Source organism: Camelus dromedarius, chromosome 2 (genome assembly GCF_036321535.1).
Source record: "Camelus dromedarius isolate mCamDro1 chromosome 2, mCamDro1.pat, whole genome shotgun sequence".
In the NCBI taxonomy this organism is placed as follows: Eukaryota; Metazoa; Chordata; class Mammalia; order Artiodactyla; family Camelidae; genus Camelus; species Camelus dromedarius.
This window is the reverse complement of record NC_087437.1, coordinates 31,753,766-31,774,341: the sequence shown is the minus strand read 5'-3', so window position 1 is coordinate 31,774,341 and position 20,576 is coordinate 31,753,766. Positions and strand designations below refer to the sequence as shown.

The following is a 20,576-nucleotide window of genomic DNA, read 5'->3' as shown; positions in this document are numbered from 1 at the left end:
TACTGGAAGCAACTGTGAGGATTTCTACCCTGGAGATGGGGAACATTCCATGCTTAGACTGTGGTTCTTTCACCTGGGAGTAATTTCTCCATCCATTTTTCTCCATAGCTCCTGGCTTTCCTTTCTGAGATGTACTATCTTTTTCATTATACAGCTTTGCCACATCAGAAGAGGGCGTTAGAGATTTTGCCCTGTTGAGAGACAAACCGCTTTCTCAACTGCCTTCCTATCTGTAGAAGATTTGGTGGGGGGAGATGGTTTCAAGAGGATTTTTTAAAAAACAGATTTATTGAGATATAATTGAAAAACAATAAACTACATGTTTAAAGTATATACTTGGATGAGTTTTGACATCTGTATAAACATATGTGTGTGAAACCACTGCAATAAAAATAATGACTATATCCATCATCCCCAGTTTCCCCATGCCCTTTCTAAATCCCTCACTCCTGGTCTCTCATTCTTAGCAGTCAAGAGTTTGCTTTCTGTCATTGTACATTAGTTTGCACTTTCAGAATTACATAAAAATTCTCTATAAGTCATATGGTATGTTCTTTTTTTGCGTCTGGCATCTTTCATTCAGCATAATTCCTTTTAGATTCGTCCATGTTGTACCATTAATCAATAGTTCATTCTTTTCATTGCTGAGTAGTATTTCATCATATGGATATACCACAATTTGTTGATCCATTCACCTGTTGATGGACATGGAGGTTGTTTCACAGGTTTTGGCTTTTATAAATATAGCTATTAATATCAGTTGTACAAGTATTTGTATGGATATTTCCCTTCATTTCTCTTGGGTAAATATCAAGGAGTGAAGTGGCTGAGTAATAAGATAAGTGTATGTTTAACTTTTTAAGAAATTTCCATATTGTTTCCCAAAGAGGTTGTACTGTTTTACATTCCAATCAGCAGAGTATGAGAGTTCCAGTTTCTTCACATCTTGCCAACAATTGGTATGTATGTTTAGGCTTTTAATTTTTAGCCATTCTGAAAGTGTGTGGTCCTATTTCATTACTGTTTTAATTTGCATTTCCCTAATGACTAATGATATTGAGCATCTTTTTAATGTGCTTATTGGCCATCTATGTATCTTTGCTGAAGTGTCTGTTCAATACTTTAGCTCATTTTTATTGTGTTGTTTATGCTCATCTAACTGAGTTTCTCAGTTCTTTATATATTCTGAGAACAAGCCCTCTATGAGATAAAGATTGTGCAAATTTATGACAATGCCTTGTCTTTTCATTCTCTAAATAGTGTCTTTTAAAGAACAGAAGCTTTAATTTTGATGAAGTCTAATTTATAAGATTTTTTTTTCTTTTATGGATTATGCTTTTGGTGTCGAATCTAAAAAATCTTTGCCTAATAGAAGGTCACAAAGATTTTTCTCCTGTTTTCTTCTAGAAGTTTTATAATTTTAGGTTCTATATTTAGATCTATGGTCTATTGTGAATTAATTTATGTATATTTCATAGATGAATCAAAGTTCATTTTTTTTGCATATGGATATAAAATTGTTCCAGCACCAATAGTTACAAAAACTATACATTCTCCAATGAATTGCTTTGGCACCCATGTAGAAAATCAATTAACCATATATGTGTGTCTATCTCTGGAATCTTAATACTGTTCTGTTGATCTGTTTGTCTTTCTTGAGACTAATACCATGCTGTCTTGATTATTTGTAGCTTTACAATAATTCGGGTAGTGACTTTGGATCTTTGGGCTACTCAAAGTTTTTTTTAAAGTTGCTTTGGTTAGTCTAGGTCCTTTGTATTTCCATATACATTTTAGAATTGGCTTGTTAATTTCTACAAAAAAGTCTTCTGGAATTTTGACTGTGATTGCATTGGATTTGTAAATCAATTTGGGGATAACTGTTATCTTAACAACCTTGAGATTTCTATTCCATGAACATTGCATATCTCTCCATTTATTTAGAACTTCTTTAATTTATCTCAGCAGTGTTGTGTAATTTTCAATGTATAGGTGTGGCACATCATTTGTCAGATTCATCTCTAAGTATTTCATGTGTTTTGAAATATTTTTATAAATATTACTTTTTAATTTCTATTGTTCTTTGCAAATATATAGAAATTAGCTTGGCTTTTGGATATTGATTTTTTTTTCCTGCAACCTTTTGTTAAACTTACTTATTAGTTCTAGTAACTTCTTTTGTAGATTCCATAGGGTTTTGTATGGTAGTAAGCATATCATCTGTGAATAAAACAGTTTTATTTCTTCCTTTCCAGTCTGATGGCTTTTCTTTCTTTTTCTGACTGTATTGACTAGAACTTTCAGCACAAGGCTGAACAGAACTGTTGACAGTAGATATTTTTCTCTTGTTCCTGATCTTAGGAAGAGAGTATTTAGTCTCACTACTAAGTATGATGTTTCTGTAGGTTTTTGCTGATGCCTTGCATCAATTTGAAAAAGTTCTCTATTCCCACTTTGCTGAGATTTTTTTTTTTATTAGGAATGAATGTTGTACTTTGTCAACAGCTTTTTTGCTTCTATTGACACAATCACAGAGTTTTAAAAGTTTTAAATAACAATAATTGATTTTTGAATATTAAACCAATCTTGCAATCTGGGGATAAACCTCACATATGCATGATTTATTTCCTTGTTTTTTTATGTTGCTGGATTCAATTTGCTAAAATTTTGTTCAGAATTTTTGCATTTATGCTTCTGAGGGATGTTTGTTAATTTGCTTGTAATGCTTTTGTCAGATTTTGGTATCAGGGTAATACTGGTCTCATGAAATAAATTAAAAACTATTCCTTCTTCTTTAATTTTCTGGGAGAGTTTGGGTAGAATTAGTACTAGTTCTTCCTTAAATGCTTCATAAAATTTCTCAATGAAACCTTCTGGACCTGAAATTTTCTTCACGGGAAAAATGTAAACTATAAATTCAGGTTATCTATTTCTTTTTAGTGAAACTTAGTATTTTATATTTCAAAAAATGTGTCCATTTTATCAGAGTTGTCAAAATTAATGGCATAAAGTTGTTCATAATATTCCTCTATTAATGTATTAATATCCAAAGAATGTATTATCACCACTCTCATTTCTGATATTGGTAAATTTTGTCTTCTCTCTTTTTTCCTGATGAATCTGACTTAAGGTTTATTAATATTATTGATCTCCTTGAAGAAATTGATTGTTTAATTGATATTCTATATTGTTTCTCTGTTTTCTATGTCATTGGTTTCTGCTCTGATCTTTATTTACTTTCTTCTACTTATCTTGGGATCCATTTCCTCTTCTTTTTCTAACTTCTTAAGGTGGAGGCTGACTTTCTTCTATTTTCACACAGTCATTTACTGCTGTAAGTTTGCCCCCTGAAGTTTTGCTTTAGTGATGTGCCACCACCTTCCAATGTTTTTATTTCCATTTAGTTCAAAAAACTTTGTAATTTCCCTTTTGATATCTTCTTTGACCCGTATCTCACTTAGAATTGTGTTACAGAGTTTATAAATATTTGGGGGATTTTTCAAATACTTTTCTGTTATTTATTACTAAGTTAATTAGATTGTGATCAGAGAATACACTTTGCATGATTTGAGTACTTTTAAATTTCTTTGGTTTTGTTTTATAGCCCAATTATGTTGTCTATCTTGGTAAATATTTTGTGTGTATGCTCTTTCTCTTGGAGAAAAAAAAAAGTGTATTCTGCTGTTGTTGGGTGGAATGTTGTATAAATGTCAATTAGGCTAAGTTGATTGTAAAGTTCAAGTCTTCTGTAGCCTTACTCATTTTCTGGTCTACTTGTTTTATCTATCGTTAAGAGAGAGCTATTAAAATCTCTAACAATAACTGTGAATTTGTCTACTTCTCACAGTATTATCACTTTGTGCTTCATGTATTTTCAAGCTCTGTTATTAGATGCACAAACGTTTACGATTCTTACAAATGGATTGATCCATTTATCACTATGAAATGAATTTATTTATTCCTGGTAATACTCTTTGTTCTAAAATCTACATTGCTTGATATTAATAAACACACATTCTAGCTTTCTTTTGATTAGTGTCAGCATGGTATATCTTTTCCCATTCTTTTACTTTTAACCTTTTGTGTCTTTACATTTAAAATACATTTCCTATAGGCAGTATATGACTGAATCTTACTTTTTTATACAATATGATAATTTCTGCCTATTTAATTAAAATGTTAGAAATTTACACTTTATTGAATTGTGATATGGTTAGGGTTAAATCCATCATCTTGCATATTTGTTTCCTATTTGTCCCATCTGTTGCTTCCTTTGCCTTCTTTAACTGCCTTGTTTTGGATTTTGCATATGGCTTATGATTCACTTTTATCTGCTTTGTTGGCATATTAGCTATAACTCTTTGTTTAGTTTTATTTAATGGTTGCTATAGGGTTGATAATAGCCATCTTTGACTTGTCACAGTAGGCTAAATAATTGTCTTCCAAGATATCCATGTCCTAATTCCCAGACTCTCCTAAATATGGCCAAAGGGCTTTGCAGATATGATTACATTAAGTTTTTTGAGATGAGGAGATTATCCTGGTTCATCTGATTATGCCCTAATTATAATTATCAAGACTTTATAAGACAGAGACAAGAAGGTTAATGTGGGAGAGGGTGGTGACATGATAATGGAAACAGAGATTAGATTAGATTCACAGGTCTAGGATCCAAGGAATGCCAGCAGGTTCTAAATGCTAGAAGAAGCAAGCAATGTATTCTCCTCTGGAGCTTCCAGAAAGAACCAGCCCTATTGATTTTAGCCCCTTAACACTCATTTGGGCTTCTGACCCCCAGAACTGTATAAATTTGTATTGGTATAAGCCACTAAGTTTGTGGTAATTTATTAGGTCAGCAATAGAAAACCATGCTGGTCTACCTTCAAGTGATATTACACAACTTCAGGTATAAGATTAGAATCTTATAATGGTAACCGTGATAAAATAAGGAGCAGCAGTCAATGGAAATAAAGTAGCACTTCACCTGGTTTTCAAAATACTAGTACCATAGAATGGATGTGGCTGGCCACGTGCTTGCTAGAAGTGGCTAGGCAGCAGAGTTCTGGCAATTTGATCCACTTTATGTCTTAATTCAGGTTTCCTATTTGAAAAGGGGTCTTACTGATTAGAAAATTCCAATGAGCATTTCCAGATGGGTGCCTTGAGTAAATTAGAAGTTACCTTTACTATAAAATGGATAGTACTGAATATTTGAGATGCTCGAATTTCAGTCTCTCTGGAGATAGTTATAAAGTGGCAGAGTGCATGCTCAAGCATACACAAGGTCCTGGGTTCAATCCCCAGTACCTCCTCCAAAAAACAACAAAAAAAAATTAAAAAACAAAAAAAAACAAAAGTAGAATCCATTCAATATACATTCCTCTGATGGACCCAGTAAAAAACACTGCTGTTATATGTGTCCCTTTAAAACAAAAACTGAAAGTCTAGTAGATTATAGAAGCTAAAATACAGTAAGCGAAAGTTCAAACAATGCTAGTGAAGTGATAATCTTTCACTGAATTGACAAAGTTATGAAGTTCCTTATGACATTTCCACGAAGTACAAAGCATTTTGAGTGAACTGTTATAAAAGTTATGAACTTGTATGTGTGATGATAATTTTGCTTGCTATTATAGCTACAGAAATGAGGATTTTCATATCTTTTTGATTCCTGCTGGGCTTCTATTCTTGACTCAGTGTGATTCTTTAATGAGACAAGGCAGAAAGAATGATTATACATGATGTTACAAACACAGTATTCTTGGTTAACACAGAATGGGCCCTGAGTAATGTATGTAGAGATGATTATATGTGTGAAAAAGATAATCCTAATTCCAGAAATGAAATCACACTTGTGTAGTACACTCAAGAAAAAGCTTGCATATTATTCAGGACTACAAAACCATCTAAAAACATCGATAAATAAAAAGCAGTCTTATCTTGAAAGAAACTATAAAGGATCAAATTTGACTCTAGTGAGACTTTTTGCTAGAAATCTAGAGAAATTATAAGAAAATAAAATATTATTAGAAGCACATTCCGTATTTTTCCATGTTATAAAAAGCTGAAAATGTATAGTTGTTTTTGAATATCATGCAGACATCCAATTTCCTCTTCAGAATCAATTCCAGAGCTACTGATGCCTTAGAATTATATGAAACAACACAGATTCAGGTCCTACATTTGGATTGTACTAAGAATTCATTAAAAAGGTCATCACTAGAATCCAGAAGTTTGAACTGATTTTTGGCAAGTCAGAAGCTGACCTGCTACCAGAGTTTTGAATCCTGTGATCAGTGCTTTGATTGGGATTAAATTCATTCCCATCCATTCATCCATCCATCCAGCAAATATTTATAGAGTACCTCTATGTGTCAGGCACTGTTTTAGTCTCTGGGGATACAGTGGTTTTTTCTTGCTGTTCATTGGAAATACATTAGTGCAATTCCCCACTTTTAGAAGAAACGAAGATCCTGATGGTAAATGACTATCTAAAGTGATACGATTCACAAGAGGCAAAGCTGGTTCAAGCTTATACCAGCCAAGGGCTCTCTATCCTGCAATATCATTAGATAGTTTTTTAAAATAACATTTTGAAGTTGGCACAACAGGCAAATTAGAATCTACTCACAATTAGGAGTATTTATTTTAAAAACTTTAAATTCTTAGACCAAAGGAAAATGAGAATCTAATTTCTTACACATATGCAAAAACCTAAATTCCCTTAATTGTAGTTAAAACATAACTGCAAACAAATGTCAAACCATAATGCCAAATGACAGCTTTAAATTCTGTTTCACAGGTTCTTTTAGTGATGTCTTCACACTGTCAATCAAAGAGATAATTTTTATTTTGCCCCAACTCCTGCCTCTGTTAAAAGCAGTGTTTGTGATATTATAAGAAGTTAGGCAAGTCTTGTTTTGAGAGCTGTTGATAGACAGGAAATCAGAGAAAGAGGTAAGTTTTGGGGAAAATATCTGATAAGGTTATTTTAGAATGGTATTACTTAGAACACTTCATTACATAATGCTTTAAACCAACAGGATTCCATCCAAACGAATCATCCCATGGACTAATCTTTACAACTCTAAGAGTAAAGTGGGTAATATTGAATTCAACAGACATTTACTAAATATCTGTATCAGCAGTGCAGGGTATAAAAATTAATAAAATATGATGCTTTAACAGGTTAGTGACTTAAAGGAAGATAAGAGAGAACTAATACTTTTTGGGAACCTACAACCTAACAGGCACAATACTAGATGATTTAATCTTCACAGGAAAATAGCTCTTATTAATATGCCCATTCACAGATAAGGAAAATGCGCCTTAAAGTGGTTAAGCTAGTTGTCCAAACTTGACATGGTCAAGTTGGGATTTTAAACCTATGTTTGCCTAACGTTAAAGCCCATTCTTTTTGTACTAAGCGACACTAACATGAAGTAACAGAACCCTTGAAACCTTGCTTCTACATTCCTTCTTAAATTCTACATTTCTTATTGCTGCTAGCCTTCAGGAAAGTATGACAAGCTCCATCAAACACCAAGTTTCTCTTCTAGAATGTACTGTGAAATGTTATCATTCTACTTTTGTTCTGAAGATATAGCTCCACTTCTGATTTTGCCAAGGCACTAGAGAAGGGAAGACAAAGGTCACCATCTTGTATTTATTGAATGCCTGGAAGAATCCTGAAAGAGTGGAGAGGTGGGGTAAGTGAGGGGAGGAGGAGAAGGAACACAAAAGGGGCTCCCTGAGTTTTTCTGCTTTCTGCAGGGCTGGGAGTTCCCTGAACACTTCATGTTATAGCATGATAAGAAAGAGAAGTCACACTGAGAGAAGCTGACACAACTGAGCCCTTCAAGACAAATGCTGAGGGAATGGTGCAAACTGTAGTTGAGGGAACATGGGTTACAGTTAGATACATGGAGCTTGAGTTCTATCTTTGCCAATTCTGTAGCCCTGAGCAAGACATTCAGCCTTGCTTAACCTCAGTTTCCTCTAGTGTAAAATGTGGAAGATGATATCTGCTTCACAAGAGAGGGTCACAGCTCTGCTAGCCTGAGCCTTTGTGCAAATTTGAAAATGGCTTTCCCTCTGGGTTGATGCATTAGAAAAAGTGCTCCCTCTGGGTAGGGGCAGATCTAGGAAGACAGGGTTTGGTAAGAGGGGAATAGCACACTTATGCAAGAAAAATAAGCCCCTTCCTCTGTGGCAGGTGGTGAGGAGGGCAGAGTTCAGGCCGGTTTTTGGGTCCTGACCCATTCTGCTGACTGCCCCGCAATGATGCATCTCACTCAGGGCAGTGTGAAGACAAGGTCATGTCCACGGAAGCACTCAGAGGGCTCCCCATGACTGCGACCCCTGTGGGTGGTGTGTGAGAGAGCTTGAGAGGGAGAAAGCAGGGAGGAGAGAGGAAAGGAAGGAGGGAGGAGTGGAAGAAAGCCTGAAGAAGCAGGTACGTTTAATCATGGGGCTGTGTCGCACACAGGAAAACAGGACACTGCATCAATCTCCTGAAATAATTTGTTAGATTTTATGTATATTCCTCTGAGGTGAGGGTTTATAGCTGTTAATCAAATAAAAAAAAAAGAAAGAAAAAGAAAAAAGAAAAGAAAAGACAGAGAAAGAGAAGAGGATGAGGAAACTGAAAAAGAAGTTAATGTGTATGTGAGAGAGGGAATAACCTTGCTTGTGGCCTAAAAGATACGCATCGAGGGGACAGGGAGCAATTAAGTAAATTTCATTTAAGACAGATAAATAGTTGGCTAGCTAGGGAAACACATGGAGATTATTTATTTCACAGAATAATAAGCAACTTGCACCTAACTTTGGACACAACGAAGCTTTTTGTCCAAAAACGTTCTCCACTAAACCTGTCATGTTATTGGCAAGTACATCACAATAAGTACTCTTCTATATTTTTTTCTTGGAACTTACCAAGATAGGTCTAACACAGCTCTTGGGAATGAATGCACCGGGTGTGGGCTCTTACAAACAGCTGTGTGTTTCGGCAGTGCGGTTGTAGGCCGCACGTTACCACATAAATGAATTTCTCTAAGTGTTAGATGTGGGCAGTCTCCAAGCTTAAACACATGTCTTTCTAAAATGTATTTGTAGGTTGATTATAGAAATTCCCGAAAACATTTTACCATAGAAATAATTTTCCATATAAAAGGAATTAGGCCTGCAGGCCAGCCCACAAAACCCTATTTAATTCATAATACTTCTGAAGTGGTATCACAAATTCATGGTCCTGGGCAGAGTTCTGGCCCTGGCCGAAGACACCTTGTAGCCTGGAAGCATGAGAGCTGAGGGCTCGCCCTCTTTACACAGAATTTTTAAAATAGCTACACTTTTCTCTGGCACTGTCCCTGTACCTTGCTGTATCCCTCCCCACCCACCAAGGAGACCCCCCTCTCCAGGCCCAGTGTGCCTGTGACCAAGCTGGCCAGGCCTTCTCTACTCTCAGCCCCTGGGATCTCGAAGGATCACTTCTCTTCTTTACAGTGGAGCCTCTTCTCCTACTAGAGCTTCTCAGCTGAGTGTGGGGGAGGAAGCAATGCCTAATTAATTAGATTTGTCCTAATGTATGAATTATTTCCTCGTCTCTAACTCTTTTCCTACCCCAAACTCAGAAGTTCTGCCAGTTGTTTTCTAGGGCCAGTTCTGGCTTTTCACATCTTCTTTTTCACCTCTTCTGAAGCTACATAGCTTCTATGGTTCACATTTTCCATAATGGTCCCAGTGGCATCATTGGCAGGGGCTCTGCTGTCGGGAGGGGTGGTGAGTGGAAGAAACTGCCTGAGTTTGCAGAACACACTGGTACTGTGGGCGAGTTGGGCTTTGGCCTTTGGGGAGCACATCTGGCAGCCTGGCTGGTTGCTGTCCTTCCACGGCAGTGGTTTGGGACCTTGCTGTGTAGCAGATTCCCAGGCACTGCCCGGTCCTACTGAACCAGAATCTCTGCTGGAGTCATCAAGCATCTCTATTTTAAGCTTTTCCTGAGCCCAGCTTCTTTTTTTGGAAGGACTTTCACATCTCCAACTGCTTAAGGACACCTTTATTTAGAGATCTCATTGGTGCTTCAAATCAAAGATTCAAAAGCAAATTTGCTCAGCTGAGAGACAGTTCACTGAAGGAAAGAAAGTGGAGAGAGGAAAGCCAAATTCAGGCTTGAACTTCAAGGAACGTCTGCTGTCAGGTGATCGAAGGAGGGAAGGGCAAAGAACCAAAGCAGAGACAGGAAAGGGGCAGGATAGCATGTTGCCCCTGAAGCCAAAGGAAAACGAAGTTTTAAGGCAGGCTTAGATAGTAAGGTCAAGGCCTCTGAAAGGTCACTTGTTCTTTAGGATGTCTTTTTACCCTGGCTTTCATATATCCCTCTGGCTCAACATGATGTAAGCCCTGGCTATTTGCTCCCATCCACTTGGTATAGACATTCAGATCCAGTTGAAATGTGCAGAGGGTGAGAGCTGAAGACTTTCATTTTTCTCATGTCTCTTAGGCTTAACTATGCACAAAATCCTTTGATTAATATCAAAACAGTAAATGACCTGACTTGCTCCCACTTCCAACATCTTCTCCATTCAGCAGCCAAAACCATCTTTCACCAGTGTCACTCCTCAGCTTAAATCCCTTCAATGGTTTCTTTTCATTGCACTGAAAATAATACCCAAACTCCTATGGGCCCATGAGGCCCTGCATGACTGGCCCTCACCTACCTCCCTCACACTTGCTAGGACTCCACTATCACTTCTGAGAACTCACCAAGCTCATTCTCTGCTTGTAAAACTCTTCCCTGGTCCTTTGTATGGGAACCTCTCTCTACTTGTCTTCTTTATGTATCATTTTGGAAGTTACTTTTACAACTACCCTTTCCAAAGCAGGTACCCCTTCTATCAGTCTCTACTACAATACCCTTTACTTTAAATTCACTATCACAATCTATAATTATTCTTGTTAGTTCTCTAGTTTTTATCTTTTTAATAGTTTGTCTCTCCCATTAGAATGTAAGCTTCACGAGGACAGGGAAATTTCAGATTCACTGTTGTATCCCCAAGGTACATAGTACCTGGCATTTAGTAAATGCTCAACAAATAATTGTTGACTGAATTACCCAAAGCAAGTCCTTCATTCACTCAACAAATATTTATTGAGGGGATACATGTGCCAGATTCCAAGGATACAACAGAAGACAAGGCAGACAAAAGTCTGAAAGTGGCCTAGGACAAAGAAAAAAGGCAATGCTTATGTCTAGGAGTACTCCTATGATAATCTGATAACTTATTGATCCACAAGCACATTTTAATTTTTATTATGTGACAGACAGCATGTCAGTAAACTTGGTGCCACCAAATGACTAGGTAATACCATGTCTGCTTTTGGATAGACTAAAGTATAGAGAGAAAAGAAGGAAAAAGGGCAAGAGTATGACAGAGAAAAAAAAGCCGGGGTAGAAGGGAGAAGAGGAGGAAGCAGTCCAGTAATATCTCTGTTCTCTGAAAATTTAAAGAAATTATCTTTAACACTTATAATAGAAGGTAAGACTAGAATCATACTAAATTTTTTAAAAACATGGCAAAACACAGTGTGCTATTTCAAAGCAATCAATCTCCCAAGAAAGTTCTATATTTATTCCAATGATATTATTAATCCTTAAAACATTCATGTAACTGCCATCTTTAAATTGCTGCCAGAGATAATTTATTAAGTGTAGAAAAAAAGAAAATATTTTACTTATTTTTAATCCCCAATGATAGTTCCCAGACTGATTTCCCATCATTTTCCCTGAACTTGCTTTCACTGGATCTATTGAGATTGTTTTCAAAATCAAATTCATTCCTAAAGGTCAAAGATTCATCATACTGAGTATATTCTAAAACATGTACACTTAAGCTAATCTTCAGAAAAGAGTTCCAGAAATGCTTGAACAGAGATAGGATCTTCACAATGACCACTATGAAGGAGACAGAATTCATCTGGATAAACAGTTAAGTCTAATTAACCTGACATCACTGGAAATGGGGTATTCTTTTCCTTCTATATACTTAGAGTATATAGCTGATTTTAATCTTTCTGACTCAGGATCATCATTATGGCCATCAGTTATTAACCCATGTTATAAATATAGGGACACTGAAGGTGACTGATGTGTGTAGGGCTGTTTGTCTCTATCTACATTGGGCCAAACTGCAATGCTTTTAAAGTTTTTTGTTTGAGCTTATAGTTTTTCTTTCTTCTTATGCATGGTCAATCTTTCAGTTACCATTCCTTCTTATTAGTAAGCCTGGCTCTTGCAAATGTCCTGCTTATAAAACTGCTGCTTCTAATATGCTATGGGCTTAACAGTGACACAATTGTGAAATGGCAGAGGTAAGAGTGGAATGAAAAGTCACATAACTACAAGGCACATTATCTTTGCAAGAAGCAGGTTATTGGTGTGGCAGGGTGAGGAAGCAATAGTGGGTGGCAATCAGCTCTGTGGTTGTTCATCCTATTCAATCAAAGAGAAGAAAATGTGTATCATCCCAGGAGGGACCAAAGACAAGCCTTGTTTCTCTGTGAACTAGACAGAACTCTGTCTAGCCTGGAGTAGAGACAGATATGACCCAGGGCACAGTGCTGGTGAGAAAGTTTTGAGACAATGAACCTAATTCTAAGCTGCCTGCTACCCACTCCCAGGGCCCTACTCTCAGACTCTTCCTCTGGGAGCAAATAGCTACCCTTAAAAAGAATGAAAACAAGATTATAAATCTAAATTATAAAGCAGCCAAATACTCATAAAATAAATAAAATTTAAAATGATAGTAAGAATGAAAACCAAATAGCCAATCACACCTTCTGTGCACAGAGAATAACACAAGACAGAAATTCTTGCTCTTATGGAACTTGTGTTCTTATGGAATATAATAGTTATATCAATAAATGTAAATCGCATAACATCTTCTATTAAAGACTCCCAGATTTTACAAAAACCAATACAACAAATCCCCCAAATTTGTACTATTTATCAGATATGAATTCAAAACAAAAGGACTCAGAAAGAATGAAAGACATATCAGGCAAATGAAAACAAAAAGAAAGAAAGCAGGGTTGAGATATTAAGTACAGATAAGGTTAATTTAAAGACAAATTAATTAAGCAAAAATATCAGGGTGGGTGTAGGAATATGCTTCTTAGTATCCCTGACATTACTAAGTACCAGAGGTACCTTTGCCTGTGGAGAGCCCTCAATAAGGTGTTGATAAATAAAGAGAGAAGAAAAGCAGGAGCTAATAGAAAGAAAATGTAATATAAAAGATGTTTTTCTGTTGGAAAATGATAGAATCTACCAATTATTGGCCATGGTGAAATTCAGTAGTTTTAAGTACCACACATGGTCTTTTTGATTATTTCAATAAAAATCTAACACCAAATGCAACGTGGGTTCCATCTTTACTTCCAATAACTAACTGTGTGATGTTAAGCAAGTCATTTAACCAATTTGGGCTTCAATTTAATCATTCATGGAATAAGGTGGTGGGATGCAATGACCTTTCAGGTGAAATATAACTTTAATCTGAATGTGACAATGAATATATGTATGTTCATGTATAACTGAAAAATTGTGCTCTACACTGGAAGCTGACACAACATTGAAAACTGACTATAACTCAATAAAATAAAATTTAAAAAATAAAAAAATCTTTAATCCTGTGAGTTCACTGTTATCAAAATATATAGGATCTTGATGTTTCAAATAAATATATAGAATACTGACTTAAACACAAAGCATATTTGGAAGAAATTATTCTTGACTGTACCTTTCATTTTTCAGTGTTACAACCTCTTCCTTTGTCTGATTCAGAAGAGTTTTGGTTATCTCTAGTTCATTTTCTGCAAAATTAATTCTTCTTTTTAAGTCTTCTTCTCGTCTTTCTTTTGCAGTCAGTTCTTCTTGTAAAGTTTTATATATTTGTTGACAAGTCATTGAAGAGTCCTCTTTTTCTTTAAGCAATCTGGTGTGCCTAAAATGGAATAAGAAAAAAAATCCACCAATATGCATTGAACACTATATTTTTATGTTTATTAAAGATATATAAACATTTCACTTAACTAAAGATTTTAACTCTAACTTAAAAAATTAAGAATGCAAAATAAATGGACAGTTCTGTGGTTTTAAAGTTTTCATATCTAGGCAGGGGCAAAATCAATGAACAGCTTCAATATATTACAATATCAAATTAGGTATTGTATATATAAAGAATACAATACGAAAAGATAAGTACGTTTTAAAGAAAATGTTATTTAAAATGTGGTTTCAAATTCAATTACTAAAAATATTAAATAAAAAATTTGCAGTGTATACCGTGACTCAGAAATAATGGATTCAAACTTCAGTTTTCTAAGTTCTCTTTGACACTCATCAGCTTCATTAGATTTATTCCTAAAATAATACAAAAGAGGTTCAAATGTTTCAAAATAGTTAATGAATCTTCTTTCTTTTTTAAAAACATGTTTTTCCTTTATTATTTTTCTTATCTTCATATTCTATTTGTGGTTACATATACAGATTTCCATGAAATTAGAAATATATAGTCAAAGGGTTTTTGTTTGCCAAAAAATAACCTAAACTGTTTGTCCAACTCTATGTGTTTTTCTATATCATCATTTTATTCAGCCATAAAAAATTTCTTAGCATCTTCATTTTATTAATTCTTTAAAGAAATCAATATTTAGTTCACTTCCATAATGGCCAAGTAACCTTCTATCAGACCGATGTAAGCTTTAGATAACATTAAAAAAGGAAAGAAAAGAAAAGAAGAACACCTATGTGAAAGTGACCAAAAGCAGGAAGATTCTGGAGGGAAGCTGACACTTAAAAGTGGCAGCCATGGGGTCAGGTGTTTTGTTTTTGTTTTTGTTTTTGTTTTAATGATTTTTAAACTTGAAGGCAGGCCCCAATCTGCAATTTCCATGCAGGAAAACCAAAATTCTGATAGAAAACTGGTAGAAAACTCACGGTTGTTCTAGCTTGAAGAACTACAGGACAGTGTTTACAGACAATCACTACTGCTGGAAAGTGAAGAGTGAACCCTGAACAGGAGCAAGCCAGAGAGAAGGAGTCCCAAATACTGCATATAAACTCTGTCCACATGTCTGGCTGAGCCCTGAACTACATGTGTCCCAGGCAGACTCCAAGCAGCCCAGTTAAGAATAAAAGAACTGAACTGAGATTTGCCCTAGAGACAGTTTGCAGTTTGAGGCTGACCAAATTTATTACCTGCTTACTATTAAAGTAACACCACTCCTACCACCAACTATAGTATTTGGAGAAATAGAATCCAGAATTTCCATAACATAACATTCACAATGTCCAGAATATGATAAAAATTATTCCACATGGAAGACACAGAAAAGCATGGCTTATTCTCAAGAGAAAAGACAATTAATAGGGACTGACTCTGAGATGCCCCAGATTGAAATTAGCAGACAAGGATTTTTGAAGGCACAATTATAACTTTGCTCAAAAACATACAGGAAAATCTACTCTAATTAGTGAAAGGATAATGAATCTCAGCAGAGAAATAGAATCCATTAAAAAGAACAAAATGGAAATTCTAAAACTGAAATAAACATTCATTTTGATCTTATATGATTGAGTCATAACAATATTCAAAAAGGTAAGATATCAAAAAAGATTAATATTCCAGTTTAAGTTTGTATAGACTGCTCATTAATAGTTCATTATCTGAATGTACCTTAAAATAGCTTTATAAGCTATTTTAATAACAAGTTTATAAATGTACGAAGATACGTTAGATTATTAATAGGGTTGCCCTACCTGCAGAATGACTTTAATTCCTAATAAACAATAATTTATTTATATCATGAACATGCACAACATTCATTTACTTTTAAACCTTTTATTGTGAAATATAAAACTGTAAGCTACAAAAAATTGCATAAACAATTATATAATGAATTATTTTAAGGAGAAAACCCTTGTATCTACCAGCTAGCCTAGGAGCTTCATGCCCCTGGTCCTAGTCATAGCCCTCCCTAAAATGACAATTCCCATGAATTTTATGGTAATCACTTTGATTTTCTTTGGAGTTTTATTGCCCAAGTTTTATCCTTTAACACTGTATTTTAGTTTTACTTTTTCTTTTGTAAAAAATGTTTTCCTTTATTATCCACTTTTTGTAAAATAGCTTCATTTAGGTATTGTACTGACATACAATAAATTACATACAGTTTGACAAATTTGACATGTATATAAGCCCATGAAACCATTACCAGAATCAAGTCACACATGAATTAATACTTAGGGCCTAGATATTGGTCTTTAATACTATTCCCATTCAGAGGAACCAGGACTGCTCAGAGAAATAGCTGATTCCAAGGTTGGGGCTGAGTAGGCATATCTGAAACAGCTCGTTATACCAGAAAGTGCTTATAAAAGACAATGGGATCTTGGTCCAGTGTCACAAGAGCCAGCCTGAAGGGGCCCCCACTGGCTAACCTTAGGACAGTCTGTGTACCTAAATAATAAGTACAGTGATAAATTGTAAACTATCGAAAATAGGGGTTCATGAGTCCATACCAATAATAAATAAATCAATAACAGAAGAAGGGAAGCCCTTACTTAAAGTAGAATGCTGAGGGCTCACTGATACATGGGGAGGGAGTTGGAAAAATCATTATCTAGTGATGACTGTGATAAAGACTGGATAAGCCAAAAATCATTAATGGATGTTACATCTAGGGGTAAATATTGATGAAAAGTAGAGCATTTGCATGTATTTAAAATGTCTCTTATAGACTGTTTACTAGTTGAAAGGGAGCAAAAACCCTCATAATAATACAGTGGAAAAATTAAGCAATACCTTGACCAAGTGACTAAAATTAACATCACCAATGGGGCAAATGGTCATGTGCCTCCAGGTGTGATGCTCTGAGACGTGCACGTCCTCACCTATGTGGTTGTCCGGCTGAGAGCACATATCCTTAATCCAATCAAGAGGAAACATCAGAAAAATACAAAATAAAAATTGGTTTTAATTTTAAAAAAGTATGCAGGATTCTGCATTCTTCAAAAATGTCTATGTCTTAAAAAGACAAAGACAGACTAGAAATATTTCAGGTTTAAGGAGGCTAAAGAGACATACCAAGAAGGCTGACACTACCTGGACTGTGTGCTAGAGAAGAAAGTGCTATAAAGGCCCATTGACAAAGTCAGAATACGAATGGCAGATTAAAGTCAATGACATTGATTACTCCGCTGGTTATGCAAAGTATCACTGTCCTGAGGAAAGACAGGCTGAAGTATTTAGAAGTAAAAGATCATGTTGTATGTAACTTATCCTCAAATGGTGCAGGAAAAAAATTGTGTGTGGGTTTTGGGGGAAGAGAGAAAAAAAGGGATGGAGGGACAGCGGTTGGGGTGAAGAGAAAACAAATGGGTTAAATGTTAATAATAGGTGAGTGTGGGTAGAGACTACAAGGGTGCTCTTTGTGCTATCATGATGTTTACAACTTTTTGTAAGTTTGAAATTATTTCCAAATAAAATATTAGAAAAGAAAGAATAAGGAAAAGAGTAACATGCCGTTAGAAAAGTGGGCAAAGGTTGTGCTCAGGTGAGTCACAAAGGAAAGAGCCAAATATGCAGGGGTACAATTTTTCATTAATTAAAGGAACAATTTTTTTTTAGTTATAATACCCAGTATAAGTTAGAAAGCGGAGAAATGGGTATTTACAAACGCTGCTAAGATTATAAATCAGTATAATCTTATTGGAGGGTAATGAGTCATTACCCTTTAAAAGCCTTAAAAATACGCGTTTCATTCTAGCAAAAATTATCCTAAGGAAATAACTGTGTGAGAATAGAAGGATTTATCTACTCATGTATGACTGAAAAAATTGTGCTTTATACTGGAAATTGACACAACATTGTAAACTGACTATAAATCAATAAAATAAAACTAAAATAAATACATAAATAAATGGGAAAAAAAGAGAAAGATTTATCTATATGAATTTTCAGAGTACCTTACTTATAAAAGAGAAAAATTTGGACATTTTAAAATACAAGGGGTTAGTCAATACGTTATGGTTCATCCACAGATTTGACTACTACATAGTCATTTAATAACTATAAATATATCATGTAATGGCATGGGAAAATATCCAGGATATGTTACTAAGTGAAAATGTTTAAAATATGCATTACTCAGAAAAAGGGAGTATAAGGATATGCTGAAATATAAATATAATGTTCTGTTTTGTGTATTCTTGTAGTTCCCAAGTTTTATACATTTGTATTGAAATCAAACAAAAATGTTCCTTTTAGAAATGCTTTGAGATTCAGCAGCCCCAACCACAACTTTCACTCTATGTTCAGACTCTAACACACTTTTCCAAATCTAGAGGCAGGGACAGGAGAACTCCTTTAAGTGGCTATTTGACCATGTGGACAAGTAATTTTGGCTGCAATTAAAGAAAAAAAAGAAAAAGCCCTAGAGTCTACCATCCCGAGAGCTCCCCTCACCATGGTCAGCTCACACCCCCATGCCTGTTAAGCCACCTTTTCTATGATCGGCCCTTCACTGCCCAATTGTGATCTTCACTTTCATTAGGATGGGGTGAATTGGAAGGAACAGAAAGAATGCCTACATCTCTTTAAACACTGCATTCCTTCTTTTACTCTCAGCAAACAGTGTTAATCCTTTCTCTTGAACTGCTTTGAATAAGCCTTCAGAAAGGCCCCTGCTGCTTCTGCCAATCAAAGCAAAGGAAATAAGATAAAGTAATTGGATATTTTCCTCTAATTTGAAAGGCAAGGGTTGTACCGTTCCATTCCTTTGTATGAAATAGCCATTCTCAAACTGCCTTCTTTGCTGTCCAAAAGGCATCCCAAATCTAACAGATCAAAAGCGTTGTTTTTTATTTCCCTCATATCTGTTTCTTTTACAGAATTTCCACTTCAGTAAATGGCACCAACACATAATGATACTAATAGGTAACACCTTGTACATCTCACACTGCCCTCAAAACAGCCCTTATTCAGCCTTTGTTACAGTTGAGGAAACTGAGAACAGAGAGATAAGTAACACGCTAAGTAGTACTGCTAAGATTTGAACCCTGGCCGTCTGGATCTGGCTTCTAGCTGTTAGTCACCATACACTACTGCCTCTCAACCATCTACATTGGTGTGGAAAAGTCCCAAACCCCATCCTTTATTATTTTCTTTCTTTTCCAGTCTTCCTCCTCTCCAGCCACATCCACTCCATCAGTAAATCCTGTCAGATTGACCCCCAGCATATATTCCTTTCCATCTCCACACTGTAGCCTTACACTAAATCAGTCAGTTTTCACTTGGATGAATGCAATCTCCCACTGAGCCTCCCTGATCACTCTCTATTCCCATTTCATTGCATTCTCCATGTAGTAGCCATACTGACCTTTTTAAACAAACCAGATCAGTTCACTCTCCTGCCCAAAACTCTGACGTCACTAGGGCTGTATTCCTCCTGGCAGCTCCAGAGAAGCTGTTTCCTTGCCTTTTCCAGCTTCTAGAGACCACCTGCATTCCTTGGATTGTGGTCCCTTCCTCCATCTTCAAATCACAACACTTCAACCCCCGTTTCCCTCCTCACACCTACTTTTGTGACTCTGACCCTCATGCTTTCACCTTACAAGAACCTTTGCAATTTTACTGGGCCTGCCTGAATAATCCAGGATAATCTCCCCATCTCTAAATCCTTAATTTAATCACATGTGCAAAGTCCCTTTTGCCAAATGGGGCAATGCACACACAGATTTCAGGGATCAGGACATAAAAATCTTTGGGAGTCATTATTCTGTCTACCACAACTGGCCTTCATGTTTCTCTAACCTGTAAAACTCACTCTCAAGAATTTAGGGCCTATCCTTGATCCCTCTGCTTCCAGATGTTAGCTTATTAACACTGTTAGCGCCTTTCTGTTACTTGGATCTTAACTCTAAGGCCATTTGCTCAGGGATGCCACTCAATCAAAAATATACCACTCCTGCCTATCATTCACATTCTTTTATGCCTGTTTTATATTTTTGCAGCACTTAATATTACCTGAAATTACCTAAACAGCTCTACTGTAGCGGTCAATCTTGTTACTGCAATATCTAGTGCCTGTACACAAGTCATGGCACATAGATTGCCTCTCAATGAGTATTTTGTATTGAATGAGTGAATGAAGGAAACTTAGCCTGTTAAATCTAGGATCACATAAAAAGTGGATCTGTACTCTGACACTGGATTGCCACTAGGCCACCTACTTGCTAGGCAAAAAATTCTCATGAATGACCAGAGAGGAAAGAGGAAAATCAGAACATTGTATCTCAGAAGGCAATAATAATGTTCCAAGGACATCTCAACTGTGTAAAATGCTCCTGAAAGGTCAAGTAAGAGCTTTATAAATTAGAAGTTTATGATGGTCATAGCTGATTATTGCTTACAATTATTAGTTAAATGAGGAAGAGGTGGCTGCTAATAAAACTAAAGTGTAAGTAGGTTACAAAGGTCCCCAAATTAGAAAGTATATTTTATATAGCCACT

General features: G+C 35.8%; 1 protein-coding gene across 9 annotated transcripts in view; it reads right to left on the bottom strand.

Annotated features, from left to right (window-relative positions):
• LEKR1 (leucine, glutamate and lysine rich 1) overlaps positions 1 to 20,576 on the bottom strand; it is a 224,444-nt gene that overhangs the window by 68,567 nt on the left and 135,301 nt on the right. For 8 of the 9 annotated variants that reach the window (XR_010383326.1, XM_064492258.1, XM_064492257.1 and 5 more), the window contains exons 7-8: positions 14,348 to 14,425; positions 13,803 to 14,006 (exon numbers count right to left, since the gene is read on the bottom strand). Coding sequence is in view for 8 of the 9 variants with exons in the window: in XM_064492258.1 (XP_064348328.1) it covers positions 13,803 to 14,006; positions 14,348 to 14,425 (282 nt within the window). In the remaining variant the exon portion in view is untranslated. The remainder of the gene's footprint in view (positions 1 to 13,802; positions 14,007 to 14,347; positions 14,426 to 20,576) is intronic. The other variant, XM_064492255.1, reaches the window with a different exon arrangement.